Raw genomic sequence first — 21,711 nt, 5'->3', positions numbered from 1 at the left:
TTCTGTAGATGCCAGTCACTCCCATGCCCAGTGCACGAAACCAGTCTAGTCCCAACAAACTAGGCAGAGTCCCCTCGAGCGATCGTGATGGGCAGGGTCTTCTGTGAGGTCCGTGTCGGCGGACAGAGGTGGTCCTCGAACAGGGATTCGATTTCCCTGGTAGTCGTGGACCCGTAGCCGTTGAGTTTGCAGGTGGCGCTTGGCGACTGATGGCAGTGACCGCCAAAGTGTCCCAGGACATGATGGTGATCGCTGACCCGTGTCACCAGTCGGCACCTTACTCCTTCTATTTTTGGTTTGGTGAAGATCTTCTTCTCCACTCGGGTTGGTGTGACCTATGACTACAGTCGTTTGGTTGGTCGCGCCTTTCTTGTTTGAGCCAATCGCGGGTCGCCTTTCGATCCGCGCTCTGATTGGCTGATTTGAATTTCGGCGGAAGGTTGGGCGCTCGACAGACTTGAGCTAGGTGCCCTTTCTTTCCGCACCGCCGACATGTTGCGTCCTTAAACTTGCAGCGTTGGCGCTGGTGTTGACCTCCGCAGCTTCCGCGTTCGTCTCGGTCCTCTTTGTCGCGTTTCTCGGTTCGGCAGACCCTTCCTCATCTTCACCGTCGGATTCGGTCTGAATCTCCTCCTGGTGCACTGGGTTGGCTTTGTGCTCGCCTTTGGTGGAGAGGCTTTTGCAGTGTCTCCGCCCGCTTGGTGGACATTTCATGTGCTCTGGCTTCGTCCAGGCGTTGGCCAACTAGGTTGCTCTTTGCTAGCAAGCCGCCGCCATAACGGATGTCTCTGACCCCTCGGATGAGTTGCTCGAGCAGCACCCGTCTAGGTCTCGGTATCCGCAGTCCTTGGGCGCTTTCCTTAGGGCGGCCATGTAGTCACCGATGGATTCGCTCCATCTGTCTTCGCTCTCCAATTCAAACCGCCGCACGTATTTGGGCGTTGGCGTAGTGGTTTTTAGTAAGGTTTGCAGAGTTGGCCACGATACCGATTGTATCGGCGTTGGCTCTGCCAGGGCTTCCGCGATATTGATGACCTCCGGACCACAGTGGCTTAAGAAATAAGCCCTTTTTGCGGTTATCTGGAACTCCTTGCAGTTCGTTGGCTTCTAGAAAGCTTTCGAAACGGGTCATATACGTTCCCCATTTCTCTTTGGCTGGGTCAAACGGCGCGGGCGGCGTGTAACTGGCCATTTCCGCGTTTTCTGGCCTGATTCGCTGGGTTCGGGTCTATCGTGCTTCAGCTCGGTTCTGGTTCTCCTTAGCCTCGAGATCCCACCTTCGTCGCCAGTGTTAAGTTCGGGAAGTAACGAGGCTGGAGACCAGGGTAGTGACAACAGCTCTTTAATATATGGTGAACCCAGCAACGAAGCTGGGGAAAAACCTCTCCTTATATACAGTTCTACTGGCGGCTTCGTCCAATCAGCAACGTGCTGATTTCCCGCCCAAATATTTAAAGGTACATACATGAATACATAACAAAAATGGCCTGAAAACGGTCTGAAAGTGGCCCAAAAAAACAGTCTGTTTTTTGGCCATTTTTCAGCCCATTTACCAGGGCTCTGGTGCCCACGAAGACCAGCTAACCAGCGCACCAGAAACCAGAAGAGCAGCTGGCGATGGCGCGCGTGCCCACAAAGAAGGCTCTGCGTGCCACCTCTGGCACACGTGATATAGGTTCATCATCCCGGCCCTAGAAGCTTGTGGTGTTTGCCACACAGTTACACATGTCTCTAGGACAGCCTCTCTGGGGTTAAAGGAATAAATAAATTGTGGGAATCTTTCACTAAGAAAGAAAAATATACCAAAGCAGTTATTTTGGGCTTCTAACTAATGGAAGCTCTAAGTACAGTTATAAATTTACCACTTACTCTATGATTACAACATACTGTAACTCTCTTTTTTTGATAATCTATCATGCTCATGCTCTCGTGACATCTCGCCTGGACTACTGCAATGCTCTCTACATGGGGCTCCCCTTGAGGAGCACCCGGAGACTCAGGTAGTTCAGAATGCGGCTCTTGGGTGATAGAGGAGCCCTCGTGGCTCCCATGTAACACCCTCCTCGCAGACTGCACTGGCTACCTGTGGTTTTCGGGTGCGCTTCAAGGTTTTGGTAATGATCTTCAAAGTGCTCCATGGCATAGGTCCGGATTACTTACGGGACCGTCTACTGCCACGAATGCCTCCCACCGCCCGTGCGCTCTCACAGGAGGGACTCCTCAGGTGCCATCAGCCAGGCAGTGCCGACTGGCGGCGCCCAGGGAAGGGCCTTTTCTGTGGGGCTCCCACCCTCTGGAACAGAAGCCCATCTCATGTAACTCTACCAAATGGTTTCGCTAACATTTTCTTTAAAAATAGTTGCCCTACAAATTTCTACCATTTCAAGTCAGCACAGCACAACACAGCACAGCTTGAAAATGTGTGGACTTCAATTCCCAGAATTCCCCAGCTAGCATTGCTGACTGGGGAATTCTGGGAGTTATAGTCCATACATCTTCAAGTTGCCAGGGATGAGAAATACTGAAATAATCTATATTCAGACTCTGAAAATGAGCAATCAATAATGTTTTCCTTACTTAACCAAAAAGCAGAACAAGAAATCTAGAATATCTATACTAATATCCATCCAATATGCTACCTTCATCTTGCAGGGAAATGCCTTCTCCTTTCATGAAATGCTATTCTATCATCTTAAGATTCCACTTTATCATTTGACAATGTGTGTCTCAGGCCTATGAAATCCACATTTGCAAGGCGTTAGAATAGTCACTGTCCACTGAAGCATCAGGCTTCTTCTGAAAAGAATACAGAGCAAACATTGACTGCAGTATATTTTCAACTATTCATCATGATAATTAAATTACAGATCTTTCTGGAACAGAAGCCCATCTCATGTAACTCTACCAAATGGTTTCGCTAACATTTTCTTTAAAAATAGTTGCACTACAATTTCTACCATTTCAAGTCAGCACAGCACAACACAGCACAGCTTGAAAATGTGTGGACTTCAATTCCCAGAATTCCCCAGCTAGCATTGCTGACTGAGGAATTCTGGGAGTTATAGTCCATACATCTTCAAGTTGCCAGGGATGAGAAATACTGAAATAATCTATATTCAGACTCTGAAAATGAGCAATCAATAATGTTTTCCTTACTTAACCAAAAAGCAAAACAAGAAATCTAGAATATGTATCTATACTAATATCCATCCAATATGCTACCTTCATCTTGCAGGGAAATGCCTTCTCCTTTCATGAAATGCTATTCTATCATCTTAAGATTCCACTTTATCATTTGACAATGTGTGTCTCAGGCCTATGAAATCCACATTTGCAAGGCGTTAGAATAGTCACTGTCCACTGAAGCATCAGGCTTCTTCTGAAAAGAATACAGAGCAAACATTGACTGCAGTATATTTCCAACTATTCATCATGATAATTAAATTACAGATCTTTCTGGAACAGAGCTTCCCCAGGACTTCGTCAACTTCCTGACCTTGGACCTTCCGCGAGCTCAAGACACATCTATTTATTTGCGCAGGACTGGACTAGATTTTTTTTAAAAAAAATTTAAAATTTTAAATGTCTAAATTTTAGATTTGGTTTTAAATTGGGTTTTATTGTTTATATGTCTATTTTAAATTTTGGCCTATATAATAAGTTTTTTAGATGAATGTTTTACTTTGTATATTTATGTGTTTTTATATGGCTGTACACTGCCCTGAGTCCCTAGGGAGATAGGGCGGTATAAAAGTACGAATAAATAAATAAATAAATAAATAATGCCTAATCATCAGAACCATAAACCATGAGTTCATTTTTTTCCTTTTCATGCACAAAGTCTATAAGGCATTTTCAGTCAGCAGTAAAGATAAACGTTGCCTCTTCTCTAACCAAAGAAGTTAATTTAGCCATCTGTGCAAGTTCCATCATCTTCACCAACCATTCCTCCCTTGTAGATAGTTTTGAGCCTTTTCACGCTTAAGCAAATAATAATCTTGCTACATCTCAGTTATATAAAAACAAAGTTCCCGTGACTTTTTTCTAATTGTATGTCCATTAGAGCAGGGAATTTCCAAAGCAATTTCAAGTGAACTTTAACCACTGCCTCCTTTATCTGGCAATGCAATGCAAGAAAAACAGGATTCTATGACTTCTCCAAGCATACTCAATTAGCAAGACCAGCCAGCTCTATTTTAAAAGAAGACTGGCCCATTGCAAGCTTGGGGGGAGGATTTAAAGGGGATGCAACAAGCCAATGTGATTGAATAGTAGTTAAGACTACAAGCAGTTAAATCTATAAGTAAACTAGGCCTTGGGACTCTTCATCCTTCAAAGTCACTGGTGGCATATTCATTCTCTCTCCCCCCCTCCCCCCCTCTCATCACACAAGTAATTAAGAAATATGGAATCCATGCAGATGCATAGGTTCCACAGGTTTCCTCTTTCTCAAACTTCAGGATGAATGGAAAAGATGAGATCCAAGCATCTGATTAAATTAAATTACAGATCTTTCTGGAACAGAAGCCCATCTCATGTAACTCTACCAAATGGTTTCGCTAACATTTTCTTTAAAAATAGTTGCACTACAATTTCTACCATTTCAAGTCAGCACAGCACAACACAGCACAGCTTGAAAATGTGTGGACTTCAATTCCCAGAATTCCCCAGCTAGCATTGCTGACTGGGGAATTCTGGGAGTTATAGTCCATACATCTTCAAGTTGCCAGGGATGAGAAATACTGAAATAATCTATATTCAGACTCTGAAAATGAGCAATCAATAATGTTTTCCTTACTTAACCAAAAAGCAGAACAAGAAATCTAGAATATCTATACTAATATCCATCCAATATGCTACCTTCATCTTGCAGGGAAATGCCTTCTCCTTTCATGAAATGCTATTCTATCATCTTAAGATTCCACTTTATCATTTGACAATGTGTGTCTCAGGCCTATGAAATCCACATTTGCAAGGCGTTAGAATAGTCACTGTCCACTGAAGCATCAGGCTTCTTCTGAAAAGAATACAGAGCAAACATTGACTGCAGTATATTTCCAACTATTCATCATGATAATTAAATTACAAGTATTTTCAGCTGAGAGAGCATTTTGTAAGTGCCAATTCACATGCACACAAAAAATGTGTCTTCCATAAAGCCCAAAATTTTCTTCAAGATATAAAATAAATTGTGGGAATCTTTCACTAAGAAAGAAAAACATCTCTATATTTCTGATTCTAATTGGTAGGAGAGGCAGGACTGAATATTGGTCTGGCATCAACTAGTAAAAAATCAGATGGAGGAGAGAGAAAGGGCTAAGCAGAATTTTTTTAAAAAATTATTTATATTTCCTATTTCTAAATCACCCAGTTCCTCAGATAGCAGCTCTGGGCAGCATACAATATAGTAATCGGGGCCGCGGTGTGGCTCAGGCTGTAAGAAGCCTGTTATTAAAACACAGCTGCCTGCAATTACTGCAGGTTCTAGTCCCACCAGGTCCAAGGTTGACTCAGCCTTCCATCCTTTATTAAGGTAGGTAAAATGAGGACCCAGATTGTTGGGGGGGCAATAAGTTGACTTTGTAAATATACAAATAGAATGAGACTATTGCCTTACACACTGTAAGCCGCCCTGAGTCTTCGGAGAAGGGCGGGATATAAATGTAAATAATAAAAAAAAGTAATATATTGTATAAAATTGACATTGAGATATTAACAGCACTTAGCACTAGCAGTTAGATTTACATACTGCTCCACTGTGCTTTACAGCACTCTCTGAGTGGTTTACAATGTCAACATGTTATCTCTAACAATCTGGGTCCTCATTTTACTGTCCTTGGAAGGATGGAAAAACAATCAAGATCGAACTCCTGGCTGTGGGGAGAATCAGCCTGTAATATTGCATTCTAACCACTGCACCATCACGGCTCCTCCCTAATTAATTAAAATTAATTTAAGATTAAAACATTTTTAAAATTATAAATGAAATTTGAAAAAGGTACAAAAATTCCAAGTTGGACACTGGGTTCTCATGGGGACAGCCAGCCCCAGGGTCACTCATGCAAGGCCACAGTGCCAAGTTTTGACCCCTTTGCAGAAGGCCAGGAGAGTGAGAGTCGACCTCATCTTTTTTGTGTGTGGGGGTGGGCAGGGAGGATATTCCATAATGCAGGGGTGGTAGCAGAGAAGGCTGTCTTCCTAGACCCTGCCAGTCAAAATTCTTTGATGGAGTCTCCAGCATACCTTTCCTGCTTAATCAAGTGACAAGGGCTGATGTGATGGGGCAAAGCCAGTTCTATTGGAAGCCTGGCTCTATGTCACGTAGGGCTTTATAGATAATAACCAACACCATGAATTGGATCCGGTAGCAAACCAGCACCCAATGCAGTTGGCAGAGCAAGTGTGTTACATGTGCCCTTCTTGGGGCAGCCAGTATCGCTTGCATGGTTGCATTCCGCACCAATACACTAGAAAAGCAGCCGCACTACCCAGCTGCTTACTTCTCTGTGTGGTTTTTAAAAGCACATAAACTTTTCCTTTTGGGCCTAATGGAAAAAGAACTGGAGAAAAAATCTGGAACTTGGTTGTTATATATATGTATAGACAGCAACAAGACTATTGTATGTACAAAAATGGAAGAACACTTTGATTCCTACTATGGATGAATGGTTGCAGAAGTTGATGGAGTTGGCTGAAATGCCAAAACTGACTACTTTGATTAAAGAAAAGAATGTAAGTACTTTTGTTTCCACATGAAGACCGCTTCTGAACTTTGTGCTTGATGTGGAAAAGAATGAAACTTTGATTTTGGGTTTTACCGATTAGACTGATAGATCTTTACAGAAATGGCTTGTTTATATTATTATGAAAAAGCAAAAAGTTGTGATTTGATGTTAATGCCTTATTTTACTGTAACAGAGAGAGTCGGAAGTCAATGCTCCTTTTTCTTTTTTTTCTCTTATCTTTCCTCACTTCTCTTCCCCCTTTTCTTCCCTACTGCTTTTCTATTTACTTTTGTATTTTACAATATTTTATAACTCAACAAAAATGTTAAACTGGATAAAAGCACATAAATACCTCACATGCGCAATTATCTGATTTCAAAATACTTTTTTTTTTCTAGGAGAACAACTCCAGTTATCATCCAAAACAGAGGACATTTGTTGCCTGAGTAAAATTCATGGGAAAAGTGCATCTGTGGAAAATTCGTAAATGTACACTAAGACAGTGAGTGGGAATGTTGCCATGTCAATGCGGGAAGCCCCTGATCAAACATGTCATGAGGCAAGGAAGGGTGGGAGTGAAGCTTCAGCTGCGGTTTACTTGACCTTGCCCTGGATATTACACTGTGAAGTGGGAAGAAAGCGGAACTATTGTACACCTGCCAAGCTAGGGAATAACCCAGTTGCCGAGCCAAGGTTGAAGCTGTAATTCCGCCCTCCCAAATTGGCTGAATGAGATGAGAGAACAGAAGAGGAGCCCAGTTCTACTATTAGCTCCTCTTTGCTATGCAAAGCTCTTCATGTAATTTTCTCATCACTTTTCATTTCCTAGCCTAGTTGTATGGAATCCATGTTAATGGAATCCAGGAACAACATCTAAACGAAACAAGCAAAGTAGGATGGCATCCATCATAGTTTCAATAAATTGCCAGAGGCTTTCTGTAGATCAGATATCACATTATCACTCAGAGATAAAAAAGCTGGCAAAGACAGAAGCCTCCAAATTTATGAAAGGTGACTGGAATTCAATTGAGGCTGGATTCCAAGACCCATATATATTCTTCCTTTCTAAGACAATCGACCAACGTGCATCTCACTAATATTCAGATTACAAAATAGCAGAGGTGCCTTTAGCATTGATATTCAGACAGTAGCTCAGCAATTCTTTGTACAGCATGGTGTATTTCACAACTGAATAGTCTGCAAGAAATGTCAACTTCTTTGTAATAGCACTGGGATTAGAGGAAGGCAGCCTTAAGGCAAAAGGGATCAACTGTGCAGAACTGCCTATTGTCTGGGCTACAACACAGGGCTTAAAATGTTGAAAGCAATAATTCCAAAACATCTGGAAATTGGTATATTAGAAATTACTAGAGTAATGTGTGCAGAATTGGGAGAGATTAATCAGGAACGCTCTCCTATTCTGTTAAAAACTTACAAAATAATAATATAGTAAATCAGGTATTATTGATTCTGACTGGCAAATGGTTTCTAGGACTTCAGACACAGCTTTTTCTATCGCCTACTATTTCACCCTAACTAGAATAATTGAGCATTAAATTCAGATTGTTTTGGATTCAAGACAAATGTTCTACTGGCTCATTTCTGAATTGGTTGAATTCTGTTGGCTTAATATATGTGAGATTAGAAGTACATACAAGCCTTCCAGACATACATACCCCTAGTTGTTTTAGCCTCCAACTCTCATTGACCTCAGCCAGCTTGGCCAATTGTCAAGAATGATGGAAGATGTAGGACAAACAATCTGGAGGGATTCATGTTAGAAATCATATTCTTGCATCATCAGAAACTTTTTAAAAATACGAGAAACCACACTACTAAAAACAAAATATACTATGTGATTCTCCCCAAAGTGGACAATGCTACCATTTGCTAACATTCGAGCTGTTAATAATAAGAGTAAGAAAACAAAAGGAAGGAAATATTGAATTTGTTGTTTCAACAATCATCTCTCTCTCAAAATAAAGAAACAGAAGGGGAATTCCATGCTTCCTTTGTGTTAATTTTTTTAAGGTCATCATTCTGACCTCTTCTGCGAAGGAATGATATTTTTCAGTAGTAACATTTGCAATATTTTTAGTATTTATAAAATCTTACATCCTAATCAACAGACTGCTCCCTGCTATTTAAGTTTTGCAGCATTCCTAGAGTTTTACACACCTTTCTAAGTAAATAAATAACTAGAGAGTCTCATAGTAGCAAGAGATGTATAGCATTTTAGAATATAGGCATCTGAAGGTGAAAACATCAGAAAATTACTTTTACCTTAGGGTCAACAGTACATTTCATGAACATATTTATGTTCTTCAAATGTCAAAACTATTTCAACCAGTTTCTGTTCATTATATCCAATATCCTTCTCATATTCTGGAAACTTACATTCAGTAGTGCAAAGAACACATTGGTGTGATGTTCTAGTGAGGCTAAATACAGAAATAAATATTTATGAAAAGTGCCTGCATCTTTGTTGGATAATGTGAAAAGAAGGAACTTGAGATAAAAGGTTTAGGAGCACTATTGTATTTGATTTATTGTTGTTTTCAGGAGTATCCTACTTTTTCATATTTTGTTTATTTATTTATTAATTTTACACGGCACCTGTCTCACTATACAGAGTAATTCTGGGTGGCTTATATCACTATATATTACCATACTACACCTTACATTCTGGGAAACTGCTATACATGCAATCAGACTGCTGATTATTGTCAACAATGAACAGCTCTCTAGCCTTATGGGGAATAGTGAGAATTTAATAAGTTTTCTCACTGAGTCACTGTCAGTTGTATAGCAGGTAAAGGGATGAAGTGGTATATTCAGCAGGTCTATAAAAGTAGCAGATGGTGGTAATGGTTGTTCTACCAGCCTTGTAAATAGCAGGAGAGTGTAAAATGTGTCTGTTTGTTTGTGTTTTGCTTAAGAGTCAGTGTTGACTCTTGGTGATAAGTCCCTAAAAGTTTTCTTGGCAACATTTCAGAAGCGATTTGCCATTGCTTCCCTCCTAGGGCTGAGGGAGAGATGCTGGCCCAAGATCACCCACCTCACTTTGTGTCTAAGTTTCCTGGTTTCTAGCTCAGTGCCTTAACCACCACACCAAACTAATTCTCATGACTATATAACACACTCTTCATGCAAGGATCACTGAAGAATTTTAAAGGCTGTTGTATAGTCTAATCAATATAATCCAATTTAACATACTGTGCAAGTAAATCTAATGTAGCTTAGATCACTGAGCTTTTAACATAAAAATATAAATCTGGCACTAAAAAGTTTGCCCAGTCAAGTCATATTTCTATGGGAAGGATGTTCTATCTATCATGTGAGAGGCCCAAAAAGGAATCTTCCCGCCTTGGTCAAAAGCAATACTTTGTAGATGAAAATCTAGTGCTAGTCTATGATGGCCAAAAACACATGAGGAACCTGATAGCACCTTTTCCAACTATGGTAATATGGTTTATTAAAAAATATAACTCTTGCTGCATTTGATGAAGTGAGCTGCGGCTCATAAAAGCTTTTTCCCTTTTAGTAAATGTTTTTAATCCAAAAAGCTGCTATTAGGCGCCTTTTGGCAATTCATGGAGAGCATCATCACCAGATGTTCTTAAGAGTTGAGCACTTATTTAATTTTTTATTAAACTTGTATGCCCAGCCATCTTGCCAAAATGACTCTAGGTGGACATGAAGACTCCAGCACTTACAGATAATGATGCCATAAACCACCTAGGCTTTAGAAACTAGCACCAGCTCCAGTTCCATGAATTGGGATGGGAAGCAAACATGCAACCACTGAAGCTCTCAGTTAGAATATAATGATTCCAACTGGCTGTCCAGTTAAAATCCTGGTAGCCAGCCTTTGGAGTAGCACCAGTTTCCAGACTGATCTGCAAGGGTAGACTATAAAGGGATTGGATGCTAAAAACATGTCTTAAGAGCTACATGCATCTTCCAGGCTGCAGGTGACCATTCACTACAGTAATCCACTCAAGAGGTCACTAAGCTTTGGAATAGTCCAGCCAGACTGTCCTTTTGCAGCTATGGTTGTAATCAGTCCACCTGACAGAACACACAATAAGACACAGTTATTACTTGGAGCTCAAGGCTGATCAGGTAGTCTCTTGCTCTTTCAAGAAGGGGTGCTATTCAGCAGGTTCTGACAGGTTCTGGAGAACCAGTAGCGGAAATTTTGAGTAGTTCGGAGAACCGGCAAATACCACCTCTAGCTGGCCCCAGAGTGGGGTGGGAATGGAGATTTTGCAATATCCTTCCCCCAGGAGTGGGGAGGGAACGGGGATTTTGCAGTAATCTTACCCTGCCATGCCCACCAACCCACACCACGCCCACCAACCCACGCCCACAGAACCGGTAGTAAAAAAAATCTGAATTCCACCACTTGTTTCAAGGATAAACTAACTATAATGCATATTCCAAAGGTGCTTTTCAAAAGGCAACTGGACTTTCTTAGCTTTTTTCTTAAAAAACAAAGCATTTGAAAGACAAAGGTCTTTTGAAGACAGCAAAGTCCACATTATGGACAGAAGAGGCCCACTAGTTTAAAAGAGGGGTAAAAGAGACCATCCATGTATAGTCCTTCCTCAACAGAGTGGGAAGGATATGACACCACCTATCTCCTGTCTACAACACCCCCTTTCAGCAGTACCAAGAAGGTTCCACACCCATTTGCACTCAGACTCAGGTGACCCTGAGGGTACAGATAAAACCCCCAAGTGGCCTCAACAACTCTCAGAGAGCTAACCACCAACTGACATTCAAAGTGCTAATGACCAGATGACTGCAAAGAATATAAATCCTTCCATTCCCCATCATTCAGTTAGAACTAAAGACACTTTTTGAATGAGAAGTGAAACATTTTCAAGAAAAAACTAAGGAAGCCCGGTTGTCTTTTGCAAAGCACCTTTGGGACAACCATGACCTAGATGGTTGAGAATCTCCATATATATATAGACATATATAATATGCATGTCTTGTTGCATTTGTTTGCATTAATGTTTATGATCCTAATCAAACCCAAATCTAGGCCCTTTATTAGCATAGCCTAACTATCATGATACATAGAAATAGAGCTAAATATCGACTGCTCATATCTCACTGCAAATTTTTAGTTTTGTATAATATTATCGAGTATGCTAGTATTATATGCTGGAAACCAGAGGTGGGTTTCAATAGGTTCTGACCGGTAGCAGAAATTTTGAGTAGTTCGGAGAACCAGTAGTAAAAATTCTGACTGGCCCCACCCCCATCTATTCTCTGCCTCCCAAGTCCCAGCTGATCGGGAGGAAATGGGAATTTTGCAGTAACCTTCCCCTAGATTGGGGAGGGAATGGACATTTTACAGTAGCCTTCACACTTACCATGTCACGCCCACCAAGCCACACTCACAGAACCAGTAGAAAAATTTTTTGAAACCCACCACTGCTGGAAACCAGTGATTACATATAGTACTATAGGGTTATGAAAAATAAAATGAACTTAATGGAGCCTTATAAACTAATATAAGCTACATTATATTTTCTTTTTTCTTGAAACTAACCTTTCAAAAAGAAACAAAATTATTATGTCACCATGCCATCCCACATTTATCATCTAGCAATATAACGTAGAGCAATGTTACATTCCCATCTTCCTCCAGGTAAGGATCATGCATCAATCAGGATCTTTGAAAATCCAAGCTAGATTGAAATGGAATTAGAAAATGTGCAACAGGCAAAAGCTACTCTAGATAAAAAACTAAAACTTAGATAAGCCCAACAGCTGATCTTATCCAGCAAATTAAATCCTGTATAGTAGTTGACCACCAGATGTACCAGTACTCTGGAAACTCCCAAATATAAACAAAATGACAATAGCATCTTCCATAATGCTCCCTACCAGCAGTTACTTATTCATTCATTTATTGGTTCATTATTTCTTTATTTAGTAGGTTCTTTATTTCTTCATTTCTAGAAACTAGCATTTGTTATTTATTTAAGTTATCTTGCTCATGTGACATGGTATACAACAGATGTGCAAAACATTTTGTGGGATATTCCACATAGCATCTCATTTTTTTTTCTTCTGGACCATACCAGTCTGGTCAGGAAGACATACAAATGACCCCACCAAAAAGGTGCCAGGCTTTGAACTACCAAGTTAGCAATGGACAACCCTGAAAAGGATTTGCATCTCACATGACACCTGCTGGGACTCTTTGTACAAATGGGGCAGAGTGTCCTCCCCTCAGACTGACTGTGGGGTCCCACATCAAACTGTATCATATCATGACTGGGTGTAAGCTGAGGCATACACTGCTCGAGTATCTGGTGTTTGTTTGTTTTTAATATAAAAAGTGCTGCGCTTCAATGGTTAGATGGCCTAGACATTGGTATTTGAACATAGATCTTTTTAACATTTATATTTTATTGGGTTCTATTAATCTAATTGAAATGCTAATTCATATTGCTAATCCATGTATGATATGCCATATGCTAAATCAATCAATCAATGAATCAATGGGTCTGGTCATTCCAGACCCAGCAGTCCAACAATTTTAAGTTTAATTCATTACAGTTGTTGATTGATAAGGACTGGAACACCACATGTAACCGGTCTCAGCATTCGCATCCTGCCTTCCCCTCTTTTCTTCCCCATCTCAAGCCAATTTAAATCCTACATTAGTGCAGCCACTCTGTGCACCTGATGAAGTACCCTGTAACTCATGAAACTTTATTTCATTTAATAACATTTGTTAATTAGAAAAGTAACACTAGATTTCTGATTTTTTTGGGAGGGGGGGGCCACGGACAAATCTCCTCCAGCACAGATTTCCTCCAACCAGTTATAATGTTTACAGTATTATGAAATTTTGCTCAGTCTTCTGCACAGTCAAGAAAACATATCATATACATGACTGAGAATTTTTAAAGGATTTTACATGAATCCTTCATACACTGAAAATGTAGTGAGGTTAACCTTGTTTTCCTCTTACCACCCATACATTTATTAGAGACTACACATGTACCAAAATATGCATATAAATACTAGCATATTAACATTCTCCACAGAATAGCACATTCTGATTGACAGTAATGTGAAGGATTTCTTGAGTCAAACATGCAGTGGGGGGACGGGGGGGATGGCTACCCCGAAATTATCCCCTCTTCACATTCATGGTCAGAATTTGAGTATGAATGGTACAATCATCCCCACGTAACTTTCAGTCATGTTTCGAAACTTCCAAGTATCACCTGATGCTCACACATTATGGTTTCTATCTGCTTGCTCAGCTAAGACCAGATGACAAAATCCTATCTCAACTACTGTAAGGAGATTATTAATTCCCCCCCAGGAGTAACATGCTTAGTTTACGTTAGAAAAACGAAGGGAATCACTGAAGGTAGTCGGGATTATTTCAGTCACAAACATATCATGGAAATAAGTATTTAACCGGAATATGTGCTTACCATAAAGGCTAAGTAAAACCGTGCACATCTCTCCCAACCATATGTTCCACTTGGTGCACAGAAGTCAAATCAGCCTTAAGTACTGTTATGTATAGGAAGTACCACATGAAAACTGAAAAAAGCCCCTGAAAGGATATTTAAATAAACTCTGTCACCTTCCCATTTTCTACTCCACCTTCATTCTAGAGCAGCTGTCATGTGATTTCCTACCAGTTAGTAGAGCATTAAGACAAAACCCCCACGCTATAGTGTTAGGCTTCCCTGACACCTCCTCCTCCCACTAGAGCTCAAGCCGTATTCAAAATAGCTACAACAGTTTCCACGCAGTTTCTCAGATTACTACTTAGTTGGGGGAATCCCATGTTTTGTTAAGTGGGGGCTGCATGGACTAATCCTCACTCTGAAGCAAAGCAAAGAGCCACACTAAGATGGTTCTCAGGGTCTCTCATTAAAAAGAGGAGAGTATCCAATTCCATTGTTAGCACCAGTCATTGGGACAACTGTCCATGGTTTCCTTCTCCTTCCTGGAGTTGATCCAAGACTTCAAATTTCTGAGGTAGAAAAGCAAGTGGTCTTCCATATCTTTGGTCAACAAGCACTGGATATCCAGTTGGAAGACAAACTCACATGCACTGATTCCTGGCATTGTAATTACAATTAAAATTATAATTGGTTGTCCCCTCTCAAAGTTTAAATCAGAGTTGCACATCTTGTCATTGAAGGTTACCTGGTAATTCTCATTGTTTTTCCACAATTGTCACCAATTTGTAATAGCCTGCAAAAGTGCTGTCCGTACAAATATCTGCATAGCGTTCTGTCTTTCCGTTTTTTTGCCAATGTTTCCAATTGATGCTCCCTTACTTCTTTTAGTATGTTAAGACAAGAACACGGCCATCTCTACTATTAGCTGTAAATAGAAGATGGCTGCTGGCGAACTGGTTTACTGGCCTTAGGGTGGTGTTGCCCAAACAGCTTGCAAGATAACCTCTAGATTCTATGCTCAGAACAATTTGTGATCAGCCACGTTTCGGGGATTAACTCTAACATACCTTAAATTAAAATTCTGTGGTTTTCATAGGGAAGGGTAAGTCTATGGGAGAAATCAACTTACTACAAACGAGGTGAGACAGTTCCTGAAAAGGTGATCTTTGACTATGCCGATAGTCCTTGATTTGCGACCACAATTGAGCCCAGAATTTAGGTTGCTAAGTGAGAAATTGTTAAATGAGTTTTGTCCCATTTTACAACTTTTCTTGCCACATTTGTTAAGTGAATTGCTGCAGCTGTTAAATTCGTAACACGATTGTTAAGTGACTCTGGCTTCCCCATTGATATTGCGTGTCAGAGCAGGGGTCTCCAACCTTGGCAACTTTAAGACTCGTGGACTTCAACTCCCAGAGTTTCTCAGCCAGTTTTGCTGGCTGAGGAACTCTGGGAGTTGAAGTCCACGAGTCTTAAAGTTGCCAAGGTTGGAGACCCGTGTCAGAGGGTAGCAAAAGATGATCACATGACACTGCAACTGTCCTAAATAGGATGTCAAGCGTCTGAATTTTGATCACATCACCATGGGGATGCTGCAAAGGTTGTAAGTGTGAAAGATGGTCAGAAGTCATTTTTTTCAGTATCGTTGAACGGTCAATGGTCAACGTTCAAACGGTCACTAAATGAACTGTTGTAAGTCGAGGTCTACCTGCACTCACTTGCCTGTTTGCCTTGCCATCACAGTTCCTCACTTTTCCACAGGAACTATTTAATAACCTTTAAACTAGAAAGAAGCAATGGATTTAGGCTTAGGACCCGGGTACTTACGAGACCGCCTGCTGTTACCTTTTGCCTCCCACCGACCCGTACGCTCTCACAGAGAGGGTCTCCTCAGGGTGCCGTCTGCCAAACAATGTCGGCTGGCGGCCCCCAGGAGTAGGGCCTTCTCTGTGGGAGCATCGACGCTCTGGAATGAACTCCCCCCTGGCCTACGTCAAGTGCCTGATCTTCGGACCTTCCGTCGTGAGCTAAAAACATATTTATTTATTCAAGCGGGACTGGCATAATAGTTTGATTTTATATTGGGGTTTTATTAATATTTTAAATTTTAAATTCATTTTTAATTATCAGCCGTTTAGTAATTGCTATATTTTAATTCATTTTAATTGTATATATCTTGTATTTTATTTCTGGCTGTACACCGCCCTGAGTCCTTCGGGAGAAGGGCGGTATAAAAATGTAATAAAATAAAAATAAAATAAAATAAATTTCTCATTTAAATAAATTAATTACAACACAAATTCAGAATTATGGGAGGGGGGGGGGAAGCACCCTGGGTTTATAGGGTACGGGTGGGGGGGATCGGCAAAAGAACACTAGAAAATAAGCATGCAGGTATTTCATTTCCCAACCTTTTCACAGTCTTTTCAAAGGACAATGGAATACATACTAAAATACTAAAATAAAAAGTAAGTGTAAACCTATACTAAATAGTCTCTGTGTTTCCATCTGCCATTCATACATAAAGATCATCATCTGACATTTACACATGTGTGAGAATCAGATTGATTCACATATGTATGCAAAAATACCATTTAAAGTAAAGGTATCTAACTTATGACTTGTGGACTTCAGCTCCCACAATTCCCCAGCCAGCTATGCTATGTCGCTGTCCTGTTCCAGAGATATGAGCTGCAAACACTAGTCTTCAAGAACCAGCTTCATTATGGAACTATTAAAAAAACAAACAGGAAGTAGAAATCTGAAGCCACAAACTCCTGTTCTTTCATCATTAGAACTGTCATGAGGAAGTGATCATTGTCCATTGCTGTGAAAATAGTGAATAAAAAGAATTTTAGCTTTACTAGGCTGGATGCCCAAAGACCCACCAAACTAGCAGCTACTCTTTTCAATGGAACAGGGAGGAATAAGACACATACTCCATGCTTCTTTAATACACATACAGGTTTTTTAAAGTTTAAGGAAGAAAGGGGTAATGAAATATCTTACACTGGGCTGGGAAGAGAGAAACCCGGCCTGCTCACCCCATCCCCAAACTCTGACCCTGCAATCAGTGGTGAAATCCAATTTTTTTTTTACTACCGGTTCTGTGGGCGTGGCTTGGTGGGCATGGTGTGGCTTGGTGGGTGTGGCAGGGGAAGGATACTGCAAAATCTCCAATCCTGCCCCACTCCAGGGGAAGGATACTGCAAAATCTCCATTCCTACCCCACTCTGGGGCTAGCCAGAGGTGGGATTTGCTGGTTTTCCGAATTGCTCAAAATTTCCGCTACGGGTTCTCCAGAACCTGTCAGAACCTGCTGGATTTCAACCCCTGCCTGCAACCCACAACTTTAGGTAACTCGCATTTTGCAGAGCAGGATATCTTTTATAATGAGAATATCTTTTATATTTGTTCCCGAAGGTCAACTGTCCCAGTTCCTTAAACTAAGAAAAAAACCACAGGAAGGAAAAGTGCAAATCCCCCCCCCCCAGGTTTTCCCATCATGAGCAAATATCTGGTCAGACTAGAAGCATTCATCCCCATCATTTCCGTTTCTTCCATTAGCCTACTCCCAACCTGCTCTCCTTCTGAGGTGCTGGCTAACAGGCTTCTTGTAACCAGCCAGCTCAGCCACAATCAAAAAACCTGCACAGCTAGAGAAAAGCACAGCAGAAGGTTAGCACAACCAGGAAAACTAGAGATGCCCAAAGCAATAAGCAAAGTTAGTTCTGAATTTCAGGACACAGGTTGCCACTGAAAAAGTTTAAAGCAGAGGGAGGCAGCCTAGGAAGAATTTCAGGCAGAAAGGAGATGAGGACAAGAGCCTGAAGCTCTTAGGATACATGGTTTTTGCCTGCACCCTGTTGCCATTGCTTTTACTCCTGGAAGGAATTAGCTTGCTTTTGGTTTTTTTTTGGTCCCCTTCCTGGCAGAGAAAATAAAGCAAGAATGAACCATGGAAGCAACAGCAGCTGCTTTTTCTTCCCACAACACCTTTCTCCACTCATGATTTGTGATTCACTTAGCTCCCCCCCCCATTTATCACATTAGCAATGCTGGGGAAGGAAGAGGAAACTTAGCAGGCAAGGGAAAGGAGAAGAGACATGGGGCAGAAGCAAGTAAGATAGTATTACAATCTTTCCCATGTGGTTCCCTCCGGATGTGTGGGATTATACGTCATGCCAGCCCCAGTTATCATGCTCTTTCTTCATTCAGATCTTCTCTGAAATGTTTGTTTCTCATTTCTATTTAACTACATGTAGTTTATATATTAGTTCAAATTTACTGTGCAAATGCTTTTGGATAGGAAGTGATATAAAAAGCTATTTAATAACATACCATTCTTCACCACATTATTTGTTCTGTTTATGGAAACCAAAAATGAGGCCCATGTTGCATTTTCCATATGCTATGGAACAAAACCCCTATCTTCTAGGCATGCAAGACTAGCAATACATGTAACAAGCCCATTTGTGGGGGGTGGGAAGGTTAATCAAATCTGCAGGATCACAGCAGAGAAGAAAAGGGGATCTAATTATCAAATACCAGGTCTTAGCCTATAAAGAAGAATAGGATAGGATAGGATAGGATAGGATAGGATAGGATAGGATAGGATAGGATAGGATAGGATAGAATAGAATTTTTTATTGGCCAAGTGTGATTGGACACACAAGGAATTTGTCTTGGTGCATATGCGCTCAGTGTACATAGAAAAGTATAAAAATATGAGTGAATTAATGGCAGTGTTAATTAAAGTGAATATGTTTCCCTCTTTACAGTAAGAGAATGGAACTGGACTGGAGCAAATGTCAGAAGATCTTGCAATCACAGCCCCAACTCACTATTGCTAGAAGCCCATCCATCTCTCCAAAGAATGCCTAGCTAGGAGAGAGTTTTGGATCAGATCACCGTGTGTAGAGTTCCTCAGCAACTTTCCCACTTCAAGCTATACAGACCGGTTAACAACATATAGTTATATGTACTATATATATGCACGGTGACTAAATAAATAAATAAATAAATAAAAAATATAGGAAACTCCTATCAGAAGCACAAGCCTGCACTGACTCAAGAAATTTAGTAAATACATGGCAAGTTGTGAGAGGAGGAACAGGGTTTTATATTTTTTTTCTCTCCCTATCATCTGTTCGAAACCTCAGCTTCATTGTGTGTATGTGTGTGTGTGTAGTTTCAATACAGTTATGCACATACTGACTAGGCTTCTTACTATAGGATGAGAACTTACAAAATACACCTTTTGATATACAGGGTGAAAAACCGTACCTTTTTCTTTTTTGCCCCCAGGCAGACACAATTGTTCCTAATAAATAGTTCTAAATAACTGTTGGGTCACCTTAAAAAAACAGATGAGTTCATCCAACTCATAATATATTGTAACCCTGCCTCTGTCTTTCCTGTATTCTCCATCTTGCAGATAAACACGTGCATGGGCGACTGCAGGCAGGGTCCTGTTTGTATGGCCAACCCACAAATGTGATACGGGAAGCAACCCTTTCCCCTCACTTTTCCCATAAAACTGCAAACGGCTTCCTCTCCCTTAAACTTCCAGGTTCCAGGAATAAGGTTCGTTACGCCAAATAAGAATCGCGCAGCAAAGGCGTAACGCGCATCGTCCGGCTGTCAAGCGCACATAGGGACGCATCGGGAGTCACTCACGTGTCTCCGTCCTCGGATAGGAAAGCAAGGATCTCCAGCAGCTGCTGCCTGAGCCTCTCCTCCTCTTCCTCTTCCTTCTCAAGGTTAGGCTCCCCTTGCAGCCCAGTTAAGGACTCCACAATAGAGGAAGAGCCGTAACTCGAATCAAGTCTTTCGTCTGCCGGTTCCTCTTTGCCTTGACTGGGAGATCCAGGGATTTTATCCAGCGGGATCCTTCCGGCAGCCGGGGACCGGGGCTCTGCTTCTCCAGGCTGGCCATTCAGGGAACGGATAAAATCGATACCCGAGTCGCACTGTCCTTCTTCCAGGTACGCCCCGCCGCCGCCGCCGCCTTCCAGCAGCATCTCTTTCTTCTCCCCGTAGCTCCGAATCTCCGACATGGTCCCCAGCGCAGGAAGCCGGCGAGGCTCTTCCCCCAGGAAAGACGCGGGGGCCCTAGCGTTTAGAAGACCGTCACACGCGAAGTCCGAAAACGAGGACAAAGTGAAAACCGCGGAAAGCTCATGCCGAGAACATAGCAAACCAAAAAGCCCGTGCAAAAGAAACAGCAAGCAGGACTGCCTGCTCCGCCCGGGTTCCTCCCAGCCGCAATTAAATCCGCCTCTTCTCCCTCCCACCCCCATGGGAAGGCGCCACCTGGCGGCGCGAGTGAAAACGACCTCCTCCTCCGCTGGCCTTGGGAAACCCGAGTGTTTGTTCTGTAACAAAGGTCTCCAACCTTGGTCCCTTTAAGACTTGTGGACTTCAACTCCCAGAGTCCCTCAGCCAGCAAAGCTGGCTGAGGAACTCTGGGAGTTGAAGTCCACAAGTCTTAAAGGGACCAAGGTTGAAGACCCCTGTTGTATAAAGTAGTTGTCCACCCTGAAGTCACACTTGCCCTCTTCTCTTTAGGAAGATGCCAACACAGAACTCTTCTGAATAGCATTTGTGCATTGAGACGACGTCACCGAGGTTGAATGTATTGATTTTGAGGTCGGGTGTGAATTTATTTCATTTTTTTCCTCCCTGATTTAATAACGTACCGTGGGCATTTTATCATTTTCGTTTATGGTAGATGTCTTAACATTGTGGGAACAGCCTGAAGTCTTGACTGAATTACAGACTTAGAAGAACTTTATTGTCACTTTGTATGCACAATAATCGGCATACATTAAAATGAAATTTCGTTGCATACACAGCTCTCTCCCAAAGGTGCTTTTTCAGGAGGCAGCTCTGACAGGATTACCAGCTGTCCGCAAAGAATATAAATCCTTCTGTTCCCCACTATCCTCTCAAGAGCTGAAGAAGCTTCTTGGATGAGAAGCAAAACGTTTTCAAAAGAAAGAAGAAGAAAGTCCAGTTGCCTCCTGAAAAAGCACCTTTGGGACAGCCATGACCTGGATGACTGAGAATCTCTACAGACACAACTCTCTATGCACACAGCTCTAACTGGGGCAGGGGCAGACGTTAGAAAGCAACCCAGCTCTTCAGTTTTTAGATGCTGAACTTAGTAAATCTGTATGATCCTCAGCCGATCTGTCCTCAGCCACAATAGAATTGCAAACAGCAGACAATTCCTATTTAGAGGAAAAGAAGGATTTTGCTGGCCCTGCCACCTGCGTTCCAGAGCATGAAGAGAACCTGAGTTCTTGGGATCTTTGTACACGTGCAAATGCATTCACATTCAGGAATCATCTCTCTTTCAACCTGCTTCATGTGTTCAATGCTGTATGCAAATACAAGTAGTGTCCAACGTAACAACAGTTCATTCAGTGACCTTTGGAAGTTACAAAAGAAAAAAAGAAACTCAAGACCATTTTTCACACTTAACAATGGTTGCAGCATCCCCCTGGTCATGTGATCAAAATTTA

At 41.5% G+C, this 21,711-nt stretch overlaps 1 protein-coding gene across 1 annotated transcript in view; it reads right to left on the bottom strand.

Annotated features, from left to right (window-relative positions):
* NFKBIE (NFKB inhibitor epsilon) overlaps window positions 1-20,426 on the bottom strand; it is a 43,124-nt gene extending 22,698 nt beyond the window's left edge. Inside the window, exon 1 of the mRNA XM_058189555.1 lies at window positions 19,862-20,426. Coding sequence (XP_058045538.1) covers window positions 19,862-20,241 — 380 coding nt within the window. The 5' untranslated portion in view covers window positions 20,242-20,426. The remainder of the gene's footprint in view (window positions 1-19,861) is intronic.
* Window positions 20,427-21,711: the final 1,285 nt, after the last annotated feature.

Source organism: Ahaetulla prasina, chromosome 1 (assembly GCF_028640845.1).
Source record: "Ahaetulla prasina isolate Xishuangbanna chromosome 1, ASM2864084v1, whole genome shotgun sequence".
NCBI lineage: Eukaryota > Metazoa > Chordata > Lepidosauria > Squamata > Colubridae > Ahaetulla > Ahaetulla prasina.
Note: the sequence above shows the minus strand (reverse complement) of the source record. Positions and strands in the feature narration are given on the sequence as shown.